This window comes from Empidonax traillii, unplaced genomic scaffold, assembly GCF_003031625.1.
Source record: "Empidonax traillii isolate 1590-97213 ecotype Southwest subspecies unplaced genomic scaffold, ASM303162v1 scaffold196:size3368384, whole genome shotgun sequence".
Taxonomy (NCBI): Eukaryota; Metazoa; Chordata; class Aves; order Passeriformes; family Tyrannidae; genus Empidonax; species Empidonax traillii.
In genome coordinates, this window is record NW_020955389.1 from 2,289,046 (window position 1) to 2,303,997 (window position 14,952).

Consider the following 14,952-nt stretch of genomic DNA (forward strand, 5'->3'; position numbering starts at 1 on the left):
TTTTTTTTTTTTTTTTTTTTTTTTTTTTTTTTTTTTTTTTTTTTTTAGGAAAGAGGGAATGTTTTTATTACTATCTGCTTTATCTCTTCTTTCCCTACCATGTTTTTCCAAGTAATATAGATTTTACCTGCCTTTGCTAGGACAGAAGTTACACTTAATAGTGGATGACTAGGTTATTTTTTTTTTCTGCAATTGATGTCTTCCTCAGTCCACCTTGTCCCTGGGTGTTTCTCTCCGTCATACATGCCTCAGAATCTGTGCTAGTCATTGCATAGCTTGGAAATCATGTCAGTCAAAAAAGAATTTTATACACCAGGGTAGCTTTAGAAGTTCTTTCAGAAAATGTCTTAGAAAAGAAGAAAATAGAGGCATAGGGAAGTTTTGACCTTTAAGGATAAAGTCTGAACTGTGTTTATGTTTTGTAGAAGGAGATATTCAGTGTAAAAAACTTGAATTGGATAACCACTGGACAGGAGAATGTGTTTGAAGTTCCAACAAACATATGGAAGATTGTAACTGGGTCAGATGAGAGATCTGTCTAATCCACTCTGCTGTAGAGACAGTGTCAGCAATACATGCTTAAAGGAGCTAGGAATGGAACTGGTATAGAGAAACTCTTTTGTTTGGCTACCCACCAACTTTTAGCAGTCAGTAATTTAGGGGCAATATCTAGGATGTCCTCAGAGCTGACAGTGGGTCTATTCTGCATGAATTTTTTTTGTTGTTGTTTAGAAAAAAAAGCATTTAGCATCCTGTAGCAACAGTATTCACAGAATGGCTGTTGTGTGAGCAGAATTCTTTCTTTTCTTTGTTTGAAGTTTGCTATCTGAGAATTTCAGTGTTTGCCTCCTGTGGACTGTAACTTTTGTTAAACCAAAGTTGTAAATGAAAGCTTAGATTTGTAGGTAGGTATAATGAATGAATGGCATACCAATGTAGGTATTTGTAAATTCCACATCAGTGATTAATGCTGAATTAAAAACAAACAAAAAAGGTATATATATTTCTGATACCTACTCTTTTTCTTTTTCAGGCTCGACACTACATTGCAGAATCTCTTGGAGGGAAATATGCAGAAGGATTTATTCTTGAAATGGAAGCAATGTGGACAGAAAGTGACTGTCGAACACCTTTGACTTGCCTTTTATCAGTGGGATCTGACCCAACTGAAAGTATAGAATGTCTTGCAAAATCAAAGGTATCCTCCAAAATGAGTTGTCTGAAGCTGATAAAGACAATTTTAACTGTCCTTTGCAATAGAAATTATATTTCCACATTTTATAGAAGTTGAAATAATGATATTTGTATTCATACTAGTGTTATAAGAAAGTTAATTTTTGACCAGTAGCCAAAATGTGATTACTAGAAAAATGGAAATGTTGCAGTCTTGCTTTTTGCAGTTGTTTGATTCCAGTGAATCCACCATCTTTATCCAGCAGATTATGATAGTCCATTACTTAGGAAAAGTACTGAACTGTGAAAACAAAACAGTATTTGTGGTTTACATTGTGTTGCATTCGCTGTAGGAGCTGAGAGCAAGAACAGTCACAGGAAGATACAGGAAAAAAAAATCATAAATATGGTGACAAGAGAAATTATTTGAAGACCCTACCATTCAATCTGTTCACTTGATGGAGATAGTTAACATTTCTTACAGCACATCATCACTTAAAGGCACTCTGCTTTGTTTTGTGGTTCACAATGTAGATGCATGTAAAATTTTCCCAAGAAGAAGTTATTTACAGTAGATTTCCATAAATTTTCCTCCTTGTTAGAATACATTTTCATTTAATGGTGCAGGATTTTGGTATACACTAAGTAAGACATACTTGCAAAAGTGGGGAACGCCCATAAATCTCTTTAGCTTATTCATTAGAATTTGTAGATGCTTGTTCTCTCTGAAAATCAGGACTCTTATTTGTCTGTCTGTGTTGGAGACAGCTTAAATTATGTTCTAACTCTCATTTAAGTGTTTAGATTTAGGAATCTTTAGTCTGAAGTTGTTAATCTCATCCCCCAAAACTGAGCAGGCAGACAGCTGCAAATAGACAAATATAAGGAGGGAGAAAAACAGCAGTTGGGTGAGCAGAATTTTTAGGCTTATTGGAAGCAATGCATTTTAAAAATGCGTTACAAAAAATTCTATTTTCAAAACCATTTTGACTTTATAGAATATTTGAAATTAACTACAAGAATATTTATAGACTAGAAATGGGCAAATTTTTTTTAGCTGTTTTTTGCTTTCAAGTAACACATTAGATGACCATGGGGAGATTCTTGTTCTCATGGCATACAGTATGAATACAAATGGAGTGTCACCTTTGTGATGATGTTTTCATTCACCTATTCATCATATGCATCCTGTGAAATGGACTCCTAGATGGGTATTCTAGTAGGAGTTAGTTTCTGTAATCAATAAAGAGAAAACTGACTCAGTTGAAAGCAATTCAGAGTATGCAACTGGAACTTAACTCTGACTTGCATCGAGAAGTTGAGTATTTCTATTGTGACCCTGTAAGGGAACAGGGGACACCAATCTCCTAACACAGTTACTTGAAGTCAGCCAGTCACTTCCAGCCACTCTTGCAAGGAGTGGAGTGGAATGCTTTCCTGTTCTGTCAAAGCTTAAGCGAGACCTTAGCCTGCCTGGGGAAGTGCTGCTAGGTAGAAGATGCTCTGTGATTGCGAGTGTTAAATTAAGGAGGTTTTTGCTGTCAGTCCAAAAGTATATTGCAGTGGACAGTCTCAATATGTTTTCACGCTTTAAGGAAATGTGTATAGAATAAATAGAAAAAGAGATTGCAAAAGAGCTAAAGGGATTGCCTTTAGCAAAGCACATAACAAAGCACAACTATAATGTCAGCTGTGAATGTGAAGTCAACCACAATGTTTACTTCAAGAGTTGAGGCAAGAACGCTAAAGTTAAAGATCTAACCCCACAGCATATAGAAACCTTTCAAGTTTACAAAAGCCATCCAAATTCTGCAAATCAAACTACAGACACAGATATTTTTTTTAAATAAAAATGTGTGTTAAGATTCTGCAACTTGAGGAGCACTTCAGTAGTTCTCTAGCTTTTGAAAAATATATCTAGAAATAATTTACAGTTTTCAGAAACATTTGCAGGAGGGCTTTGGGTTTACTTTGCTAGTTTGTCAACAAAGTGTACTTAGTGCCTGCCTTTCTTTGGGTTTTCTCTACTTTTCTCCAGACTAAATCTTTAACAAAGGTTAGCTGTACGAAAGATCTGCTCTTGGTATATATGCGATTCTGTTCCTCCAAAGTATCCTATTCACTATGGGGCTGTTGATGTTTGATTTTTTGATTCTTAATGATAAAAAACTTCCAAAATACACGCTGGGCCTACTTTTCAAGGACTTCCCTATTACGGGCATGATTTGTAGTCTTAAAATTGATTTTCAGTACTGATGGTACCTCTAAGTGTAATATTAACAATATAAATCAATTGTCTGCAGTTGAAAGTGTTCAAATTTGTGTCCAGAATTTATTTTTCACTCTGAAATTTAGTTATTTAGATGGCCTTCTCCCCAAAAAATGGAAACAGTATCTGTGACTACTGAGCTACATAACCTTTTTTATAAACTAAACAAGCTCTATCATAAAACTGGTTGCATTCCTGCCCCCTTTACTTTCACTTGAAGATGGAGGGAAAATTTAACTTTCTGTAATAAAATGACATTTATTATGCCTAGAACTTTGATTCCATTAAAACGAGGGGTTTTTTATTATTATTGTAGAGAGTTTCTTCTTTTCAGGAGTGATGCACAGAACCTTCAACAGATCTGTCAGGGCCACTGTAGTGACTAAAATGCTAGTATTTTCATCTGGATAGCAGTGTATTAAGATGACACAAATATATTAGCATGACTCACTATTGAAAGAAACGTTCTGTGTGCTGACATTTCGATAGAGTTCTTTCAGAAGGAGTAAAATGAGGACAATCCATAGTGAAAAATATTTTTTTCCTTCTCTTGATGTTTCTGTAACCTTTAATGATTGTACATTTGGGAGGTAACCTTGCTGAGAAGAGCAAATTATGAGTAGATGCTTTGTTAGGAAATAATTTTTCAGCTGAATATTTATGGACTCTTATACAGGAGTACTCACAGTCTTTGACTTACAAAAGTGCTAGCTGTGCTCAGATGCATCTTAGAAAAGATAAAGTTTTTTGCTCCTTTGTCATGAAGTCAACTTCACAGGCTGTTTAGCTTTGCTTCTTTTAGCTACAATTTCAAGTTTTACTGACCTGACAATAGGACTTAACTGCTTTCTTATCTTTGGCATTCTCTTCTCATTTAATCTTGCCAGGATGTGAAGAATCAAATACAGCAGCTGTATTTATGCTTTTATGTAAAATCAGGTCAGGGCCTGTTCTCTGACCCTAAGGCCAAATGACCCAGCACAGCTTGGGACATATGCCTAATCTTCTCCTCCAAAAGTAGGGTAGCCTCATCCACACTGTTTAGGAGTGGATGTCTTCCTTCTCTTTTGTTTCACAGTGAGTCTCAGTAGCAGTAAAGCTCAAGATTAACCTCTGTAGCTCTCAGCCAGCTGAAGACAGGTCCCGATTCCCAAGTCTTTACGCATCTTATCACTCACAGCATGAGGGATACTCAGCTGTAGGTCTTGACCATGAAACTGCCCACGAAACAAAGCCTTCTCATCAATTCTTTTGCCCTCAACATGTATACAGAATAATATGCTCCCCTGGGTTTCATAATTCTGGTTTTCCCTGGTAGGAGTCAGGCAGCCAAACTAAGCCAGGGGGCTGCTTACTTAATAAGAACAAGAGTAGTACGAACAATAAGCAAGAGAGGATCTGCCTGCACTTTACTGACAGACTTGTGTGGTCCTGATCACCACCTTGTCTTTTTCAGTTCCCCTTGTGATAACTTGTATCATCTTCTGGTTTGCTGAACAATTGGTTTTATTCTCCCATAGCTTCTGGAGAAAAGACTCCATAAAATTCCAGAATTCTTGTATTTGTATGTATAAGCTTTGTCTTCTCTAAATCTAGATCTGCTCTAAATCTGCTAGAGCCAATAACTAGGATCCTCTGAATAAGACTCCACAGCTGCCATTTAAAAATATAGAATGTTTCCTGAGAAATTATTAAATGTGAACCAATCTTTCCTGTCCTACCTGCTTCATCAACAGTTCTCTTTTAGATGAAAAAAATATGTTCAGTCAGTAAGAAGACACCAGAATTGCTGGGTTTATTCTGTGCATTAATTATTATCTGAAGCCTTGGCATCTGCCCTTCTCAAGATAGTCCATATCCTGGTAAAAAGAATGGTCAGGTAGCTATTTTGCTGTGTTTATGTCTTGCTTTATTTGGAAAAGTGGGGAAAAGGAAGGAAAAATGTTTCGATTGTCTTATCCCACTGATTTTGTTAGATCAGCAAAAAAAATCCAGTAGATGAAAATTTCTTCCAACAGGTAGAAGGTAAAAGGAACTTAAAGCGTTTTACTTTTTTTTTTTACTTTTTTTTTAAACTCTGTTTTAATAGAATCAGTCTCCATTGATAATAATGGTTTTCTTTGTGGCACAATGTTAGTACATGGACCTACAGAAGCAATACATCATGTGTATAATCATTCTAAGGAACTACACATAAAAGAAACTTTCTTTTTTCATTTCAGAACATCCCATGTCGTACCATTTCAATGGGTCAGGGCCAGGAAGTCCATGCAAGACACCTGTTAAATCAGTGCATGCAAGATGGAGGATGGCTCCTTTTACAAAATTGCCACCTTGGCTTGGAATTTCTTGGTGAATTAATGGACACCATCACAACAATAGAATCTATGAGTGAAGATTTCAGAACCTGGATCACTACAGAGGCTCATCCAGAGTTTCCTATTAATCTTTTACAGTCCTCTATAAAATTTACCAATGAACCTCCTCAAGGTAGGAAACCATGCTTTTTTGGAGTTTGGGGGCTTGTTTTTCACCCCCCAACCAATAAGGTATCACTATACTTTGTGCAGTGTTTCAGCTAAGTACAGCACTGTGTATATCAGTCTTGCAATGTGTAAAGCAAGGCTCTTTTGGGAAGAAAATGGATATTTCTTGGATTTGTAACAGAAATTGATAATTATTTTGTTGCTTGTGTAGAATCTGTGGAGAATTCCAGGACAGTGGTCCTTCCTTAAGTTTAGTACACCCCATCAGTCTTCTCTTTCTGCCCAGTTGATGCCACCCAAGGATGCAGAGTGGGATCAATCCTGTGCTCTGTTGAGTGAGGAAAAGGGAGGACTCTCTGAACGCCTAACCTCACCCAAAGCTGTCGTATACGTTTGTTGCTGTTGCTTCTTGCCTGGAGACTGCTGACTGGAGACTGATCCTAGCATCTTTTATTTTGTCCTTTAAGTATTTGTGAGCTGCTACTGAATCACCCCTTAGCCTTTGTCAAGACAGTTAATAACAACTCTTAATGGATCTGAATACTGGGGTTTACTTAAGAACTGATGAGATTAGGACTTTTATGCTATTTGCTTAACTTACACACTCACTCTATCATGTTCCCAACCTTCTGTAATGCATTTATCTTGACTTCTCTTCCCATTGGAGACATTGCTGGTGGTCCAGGAAGGTTGAGCAGAAAGTAATGTTGGTTTCACTGTGCAGCTACTTGCAGCTACCAGTCTTGGACACTAGTGGCCTGCTGGGTATCCCCTGGCATTTGCCTCCATGCACCTCCCTATATCCAGGATCTTTCCCCACTTACAGAATGTTTCCTCAAACTAGGATGCTTTCTCAACCTCTAAGCCAGTTTTCCTAACCTAAGTGGTTTTTATGCAAAAGCACAAGGTATGATCTGCATCTGATTTAGCAGTTTGGACTCATGCTTCTGTATTAATTGGAGTGCAAGAAAAACATGGATGGAATGAGTCCAGAGAGAGAGCACAAAGATGCTGAAGGGTTTGGAAAATGTGTCGTATGAGAAAAGGCCAAGATGATTGTTTAGCCTCGAAGAGAGAAGGGTATCTCATCTATGCATATAAATATGTGATGGAAATGAGTAAAAAAACCAGTACTTAGTGGTGTTAGGTGACAGAAAGAGGGGTGATTGACACAAAAGGAAATCCATGAAATTCCACTTCAGCATCAGAAAAAACTTAACTCACTATGAGAGTGGTCTAATACTGGAACAGCTTGTTCAGTGCGTTTGTAGACTCCACCCTCAAAACCCACATGGATGTGATGCTGAGCCACCAGCTGCAGGTGATCCTGCTCCAAGAAGAGCTGTTGTGCAACGTGACATCCAGGGGTCACTTCCAAGTGTCAATTATTTGGTGTTATTTTGTGTAATATGCAAACAACCCGCTTTTCTACATAGTCTAACCTGTTGCCCTTCGGCTGTTGAATATCTCTCTCTTACCCAAGCTACACTGCTACATGCAGGCACTCTTCATATGTTTATGGAAGCAACTTATAATCCTGCTTTATATACTTCCCTATGTATTATAGGGGAGGGTTACTTTGTGTTTTGGACTGTAGCCAAAAGGAATCCTCAAGCCTGACACCAACTTTATTTTTTGACTCCCTCATTGTTAACAAACTGTGTAATGCATTAACTTGCCCTTTATTTATATACATGTATTGCCACTGATTTCAGTTGATGATGTCAGTAGGAACTGAGAATTTTTATCCAAGGTCATATTTAAAGCTTCAGACATTTAAACCTCTTATTTCAGCATTTATCTTCCTTTGAACATTAGTAAGATTTCTACAAAATATTTGATCTTGTGAAAGACATCCTGTTTCAGCATATATTCTCCCTTCTCAAGTTAGTTGGTCTGTTGTTAAAAATTTCTAATTTCTTTGTCTCCTCCTCTCCCCTGTTTGTGTTGATTGCTCAGCATCTTTTTATTGCGCTGCAGCCCCCTCCTTATCATTCTAATGGTAACAACCGAGAGCTCCAAGAGGCTATTTTAGAAATCAAGTTATAGCCAATTTACAACTTGAAGTTAGTGACAGAAATATGCCTGGTGTAGCAATTGAAGTCAGGACAAAATACAAACACTTTTTGCTTTCTAGTACTGTCCTGCCACATTGGTAGCACAATGTGATAAGGCACTTTTGTTTGATTTTGGAACTCTCTTATGATACCTTTATAATATTTGGAAAAGCTATGTATTTGAATATTGTTTTGCAGGATCTTTGTGAAGAAGAAAGAAGCAAAAGGACTTTTATTGTGTCATAGGAAGTATGATGACTTGGACAATCTGTTCGCTGCACTTGAAATCATTTAGTCCACTTTGACTTGTGTTAAGCTGGTTAGGTGGAAGATATCATAAGAGGGACCTGATGTCAGTAACTTATACTCGGGTTGTTTGCCAAAGGCAGATGATGCTTGAGTAGCGCTTCCTGAAAGCATCTGGGAGTAGTCAGGCTTATGTATTCCATGGAAGCATAGACTGTATCAGTACCAACTACCTAAAGCTGTGCCTGGGATATGAGATGTCGGTGCTCAAAGAAACCTCTGCAAGTATTAGTATTTCCACTATGAATTTAGGCTCTCATTTCATCATCTTGGTACCTGTAGGTCAGTTAGAGAACCTGCATACAGAATTTTGAGATTTAATAGGAATCAAATCTAAATAAAATTATCTTAAGTATAACTAAAATCTCATTTTATAAGTAAATATCAAAACAAACTCTTGGATATTCAATGCTATATTTCCTATGATATTAGGTGTTCTGATTGCCGTATAGTTGCTGAATAGTTATGTTTATATTTCAGCTGTTATTTGTAACATTTAGGATACTATCACTTAATTTTAATTTCTTCCAGACTCCTGAACTGAATTTCATGTTTTATCTAACTAAAACAAAATGTTTTTGAAGTTTGCCTGCTATGATCAGCTAAACAGATAATTGATTCTAAGAGAGTACTTCCAGGCTTAAGTAAGATGATACTGTAAATCGGAATAAAGAATTATGCTTAGCAGATGTTGGACTTATGGATTCCTTACATTTTTTTGCTCATGTATTCCATTTTCATATTTATTTTCTAGGTGTAAAAGCTGGCCTAAAACGAACATACTCGGCTGTTACTCAGGATCTGCTAGAAGCGAGCAAAATGCCACAGTGGAAACCTTTGCTATATGCCGTAGCATTTCTTCACTCAACTGTTCAGGTTTAAAAATATATTTCTTCTCTTCTGTCATAAAGTTATATTTATTATTGAACCCTGTTATTAAATGAAAAACATATTTAAAGGGAAGTCCCCTGTTGGTAAATTAACACAAATAAAATAAGAAAACAACACACCTCTATTACTGCAACTGTTTTAGAACTTAAAATTCTGCTCATGTTGGTCTTGTACCTCTAGCAGAGATGGTATTCCAGAGGGGGAAAAAGGGCAATCAACCACTGATCAGTTAGAGTATCCTTCTGTTAAACTCTTGAGGCATGACTGTGTGATGTCTTTCAACTAACTGGTTTTTTACTAATATTTTAAATCATAAAAGTACACCAAAGAAATTTACAAGTTGGTTTGGAAAACTGTAATCCTAAACTGCTGCATTCACGATAAAAAGGTCTAAGAGGGTTAGTATAAGTCCTTTCTACTCTGAAACCTCTAGGAGGAGATGTAAGTGAAAGAAGACTTTGGGTCTTGACTTTCAGAAATTCTGTTAAAGGAAATGCTTTATAGATTAACCACAACTTTTCATCATTCTATTGATAGATTTTGCAGTATCCTTAGTTTATATATGGAGCCTAGCTAATTTAGGTCTATGGCATCCATGCACTGATACACTGTGGTCCAGTGGAAGCCTGTTGTATGCTTTTCTTTGGCCCATCACTTCCTTCTTAGTGAAAATTAAAAAATTTTAATTACCAGATATTGCCCTAAGACCTACATACTGCCAGCTGAATCTGTGAATGATTCACTAAGAGGCAGTTTTTCCAACTGCACATTTGCACCATGCAGAGGCAGCAGTGATATGAATATATCTGGTCCATAGGAGGACCACAGACAATGATCATGGCTGATGAGTTTGGACACCCTATTTTCGAAGAGTAGCTTAATTTTTGAAATTCAGAAGCTATAGTTCTAGAGTCACATATTTGCTGAACCTAAAAAAGAGGATTTTTTTTCTTTGTTAAAATGTTAATATTCCTATTATTTATTTGTATGGGGAGGTATTTAGCTACTAGATAATTAATGAAGAATTTGGCCTTGTGTGTGTTAAAAGTATATATTTTTTTAAGGTGATGAAATAGAGGTCCAGATGGACTACTGCATTCTTAGCATATTTCATATATTCTTCTGCATTTAAGTTTTCTTCAGAATTACTATCAATCAGTCTTTCATCTTTAACTCTATTTTACAGGAAAGGCGAAAGTTTGGTCCACTGGGCTGGAATATTCCTTATGAATTTAATCAGGCAGACTTCACAGCCAGCGTGCAATTCATTCAGAATCATTTGAGTGATGTGGATATTAAACACGGAGTGAACTGGAGCTGTGTTCGCTACATGCTGGGAGAAGTACAGTATGGTGGCCGTGTCACCGATGACTTCGACAAAGCGCTGCTGAACACCTATGCAAGAGTCTGGTTTGGAGAGCATATGTTTAGTGAAAACTTTTGTTTCTACAAAGATTACGTTATTCCAAAAGGGAAAACAGTTGAAGATTATCTCCAGTACATAGAGCAATTGCCAGTGACTGATACACCAGAGGTAAAAGATTTTAATATATTAAAAGGGACTTTTGTCAAACAAATAACTTAATCAGGTATATTTTTCAGAACCATGTGTGTATAGGTCAAGATTAGCAGACGGATCATTACAGTGCGTATTCAGAGTAGATCTGCTGACCAGGAATAGGTAGATGAGGCCTTCTTCAAACAATTGGAAGAAGTCTCATATTCACAGGCCTTGGTCCCATCGTGGAGGACTTTTAACAACCCTAATTATCTGCTAGAAGGGTTCAGGCACTGTAGGAGATTTCTTGAGTGCATTCATGACAACTTCCTGGCACAGATAACTGGATTTTACAAAAGCAATGAAAAGATGAGAGGGGAAAATGGGACCATTGCTGAGTGGGACAGGAGAGCTTCGGAGAAATATGGAAAAGGTTGAATGCCTTCTTGGCCTTGGTCATTACCAGCAAAACTGGCCTCCAGGAATCCCAGACCCCTAGATGAAAAGTCTGGAACAAGAAACTTACCCCTGGTGCTGGAGGTCTAGGTTGGGGAGCACTGGAACAAAACGAACATCAGTAGGTTGATGGTGCCTGATGGGTAGCACCCATAGGTGCTGAGGCATCTGGGTGATGTCATGTTCAGGTTTTTCCCGAATACTTTTATGTGGTGATGGTGATCGAAAGAGGTTCCTGAAGAATGAAAGACAGCAAATGTTTCTCTACTTTTCAAGAAGGAAAGAAGAAAGAACTGGGGAACTGCAGGCTGGTCAGCCTCACCTCAGTCCTTGGGAAAGTGCTGGAGAAAATCCTCTTTCAAAGCATTTCCAAACATACAAAGGACAAGCTCATGACTGAGAGTAACCAGCATGGATTTGTGAAGGAGAAATTATGCTGAAACAACCAGTCAGCCTCCTACAAGGAAATGACCAGCTTGGTTGATTAGGGGAAAGCTGTGGATATTTTTAAACTCAGCTTTAGTAAGACCTTTGACCTTACCTCCCATAACAACTTATCTCCCAGACAAGCTGACAATGTGTGGGTTAGATAAGTGTCATATGACACACATATCTGCTATATGAGGAAAGGCTGAGAGACCAGGAACTCCTTAGCTTGGAGAAGAGGATGCTCAGGTGGGATCTTATCAATGTGTATAAAAACCTGTTAGAATGGTGTAAAGATGGAACCAGAGTCTTTTTGATAATACCCAGTAAAAGGACAAGAGGTAATGGGCATAAGTGAAGCAACAGGAAATGCCATCTGAGAACAAGAGCCCACTTTTTTGAAGTGAAGGTGGTCAATTGCTGGGACAATTTGCCCAGACAGGTTGTGTAGTCTCAGTGAAATCCCAACTGGCCGTTGTCTGGACGGCCTGCTCTAGCTGACCCTGCTTCAGCAGGTGGTTTGAATTAGATGACCCTCAGATGTCCCTTCTAAATGAAATTATTTTATGGTTTCACAATTCCATATATGATTGAGCAGACATACAATCTGAGAAATAATGAAAGTAAAAAAGCCCCATGGTCTCATTTTGCAAGTTATAATTGGGAGATTATTCCATTTTGACAACAGAAGAGTGGGGATGCTGCCATAAATTGATGGGATAGACTGCAGGTTAGCTCCTGGTTGCAACCACTTTTACATGACCCAACATGTGTATACCACAGTGGTCACAGTGATTGGAGGATGGACTACTTTCTGCTCCCTCTAGGACAGGCACACATGATGAAGTTAGTTAAAATTGAAACAGAAGTGAATGCTCTGGATTTCTGTCTCATTTCTATTAAGCTGATAAATACCATTAGAAGTAAGTTCTATTAAAATTAAATAGATTGAACTGAACAGAAAAAACTGGTTTTCAGTTACTGATAATATCCTGTCTGAGAGGGTGAGAAGTTTCCAAGGTCATAAACTAAGCATGAAAAGTTCTGAATCTCTGAAGGTAGTGAAAACAGAATGTAAAGGTATTTGTGCATGCAGTGATGCACCTTTTCCAAGTGAGGGTAAAAGCAGACAGGATAATGCACCAGTGGCATCCATTTGAGCCCATCTCATGAAGTGGTTCCTATCACTGTATGAACCTTGGCTCTATCAGATTTCAGATGCTACTTTCGTGGATCTGCTTTTCTAAGTACTTGGAGACCTATCTCACAATGCTGCAATGTATTTTTAAAGTGTTTTGATGCCTGTAAAAAATCTGCCTGTATGGTTTGAGGTAGGGGAATTTTACCTTTGGCTTTTATGTAAATAGAAGCAAGTCCAGGAATGCAAACATCTTTTTGTCCTTTACATTTTCACTCCCTAGGAATCAAGCTAGGACTTTCTTCTGTCATTCTAAAAGCTGTCGAAATTGCTCATGAAAACTTTTAACCTTTTAATCTCCCAGTCTTCTTCATTTCAGAAAGGATATTGTGCTAGTCAAAACAGTGTATCTTTGTTTCCTCCCCTTTCCAGTTTTGGTTAAGAAATAAAGACTGAAGTGGTCTGCTTAGCAAGCAGTGTCCTTGCTCTTCTGATCAAATTTCATTCTCTGAGCAGAATGAACGCTGACTTCTGAAGAGGGCTGTGGAACTCAGTGTGTTGGGTTTGTGTGGCAAGATTTCAGCAGCGGGGAGCTACAGGGATGGCTTCTGTGAGAAGCTGCCAGAAGCTTCCCCATGTCTGACAGAGACATTGCCAGCCAGCTCCAAGAGGGACCCACTGCTGGCCAAGGCTGAGCCCATCAGCAACAGTGGTAGTGCCTCTGAGATAATGTATTCAAGGATGAAACCCTGCACGAGCCTTTAGGCAGAGAGAAGAGTGAGAATATGTGCCAGAAACAGCTCTGCAGTCACCAAGATCAGTGAAGAAGGAGAGGCAGGAGGTGTTCCAGGTGTGGAAGCAGAGATTCTCCTGCAGTCCTTGGTGCAGACCAGGGTGAGGCAGCTGTTTCCCCTGCAGCCTGTGGATGTCCATGATGGAGCAGAAACCCATCTGTAGCCCATTAAGCACCCCATGCTGGAGCAGGTGGATGTCTGAAACAGATTGTGACCCTGTGGGAAGTCTGTGATGGAGCAGGCTCCTGGCAGAACATAGGAGAGAGAAATCCACAATGGAGCAGATTTGCTGGCAAGACTTGGGACCCCAAAGGTGACCCAGGCTGGAGCACTCTGTTCCTGAAGGACTGAGCCCCCTGGAAGGACCCACACTGGAGCAGTTCATGAAAAACTGCAGCCCATGAGAAGGGCTAACATTGGAGAAGTTCATGGAGGACTGTCTTATATGGGAGGCACTCCACACTGGAGCCAGGGAAGAGTGTGACGAGTCCTCCCCCTGAGGAGGAAAGAGTCCACAACAATGTGTGATGAACTCACCATGAGCCTTGTTCCCCATTCCCCATCTCCCTATACCACTGTGAGAGGGAGGTGATGGAGGATTTGGGAATGAAGTTGAGCCTGGAAAGAAAGGAAGAGTGGGGCAAAGGTGTTTTTATTATTTGGTTTTGTTTCTTATAATTCTACTTTGATTTGATTGTTAATAAATTCAATTAATTTCCCCAAGTCGAGTCTGTTTTGCCTGTGACTGTTACTGGTGGTTGATCTCTCCTGGTCCTTATCTCAGACTATGAACCTTGTGTTATATTGTCTCTGCCCTGTACAGTTGAGGAGGGGATGATAGAGCAGCTTTGGTGGGCACCTGGCATCCACCCAGGGTGAACCCAACTCAGCAATTCATTTGAAAATTACTTTGATTTCGGAGGAGTGGAGAGATTTAGCAATAGCTTTTGAGTATATATAAGGCTAAAAAGCCATGAAAGACAGAATCCAACATCCTCTTTTTAATAAAAATTTCCAGAGATTTTGAATCAAAAAGAATGAGAGATTTGGCACCTTGATTAATATACAGGACATGCAGAGCACTGATCCACCCACTGGTTTCTTTGTTCTTATTTCTTCGTACATCACTTGCATCAAATCACAGAACCATAGTTGTCTCCCATGTAACAGTCCTGTCTTTGTTAATATTACACCAATATTTGTTAGCCCTTGGACTAGCACTCCAATTTACATTCACAATAGCACATATTCTTCATGTTTCTGATGTGGGTTATAGCATTGCCACAAAATCTGCTACAGCAAAAACAATCAAGCCCTTACTGTGCAACAGCAAAAGCAGAAAAGAATGTATCTTCAAATGTGTATTTCCTTCCATATAGAATATGAGTGTAATAAAGTGCGGGAGCCCCCGGTGGTCTAGGGGAAATGACACTGCACTGTCACTGCAGAGACCCGGGT

The 14,952-nt window shown here is 38.7% G+C and overlaps 1 protein-coding gene across 5 annotated transcripts in view; it reads left to right on the top strand.

Annotated features, from left to right (window-relative positions):
- The window catches only part of LOC114058971 (dynein heavy chain 5, axonemal-like), a 157,743-nt gene that overhangs the window by 115,075 nt on the left and 27,716 nt on the right, over positions 1–14,952 (top strand). For all 5 annotated transcript variants that reach the window (XM_027886895.1, XM_027886897.1, XM_027886898.1 and 2 more), the window contains 4 exons: positions 1,034–1,198; positions 5,665–5,932; positions 9,046–9,167; positions 10,369–10,716. In XM_027886895.1, the coding sequence (XP_027742696.1) occupies positions 1,034–1,198; positions 5,665–5,932; positions 9,046–9,167; positions 10,369–10,716 (903 nt within the window). The remainder of the gene's footprint in view (positions 1–1,033; positions 1,199–5,664; positions 5,933–9,045; positions 9,168–10,368; positions 10,717–14,952) is intronic.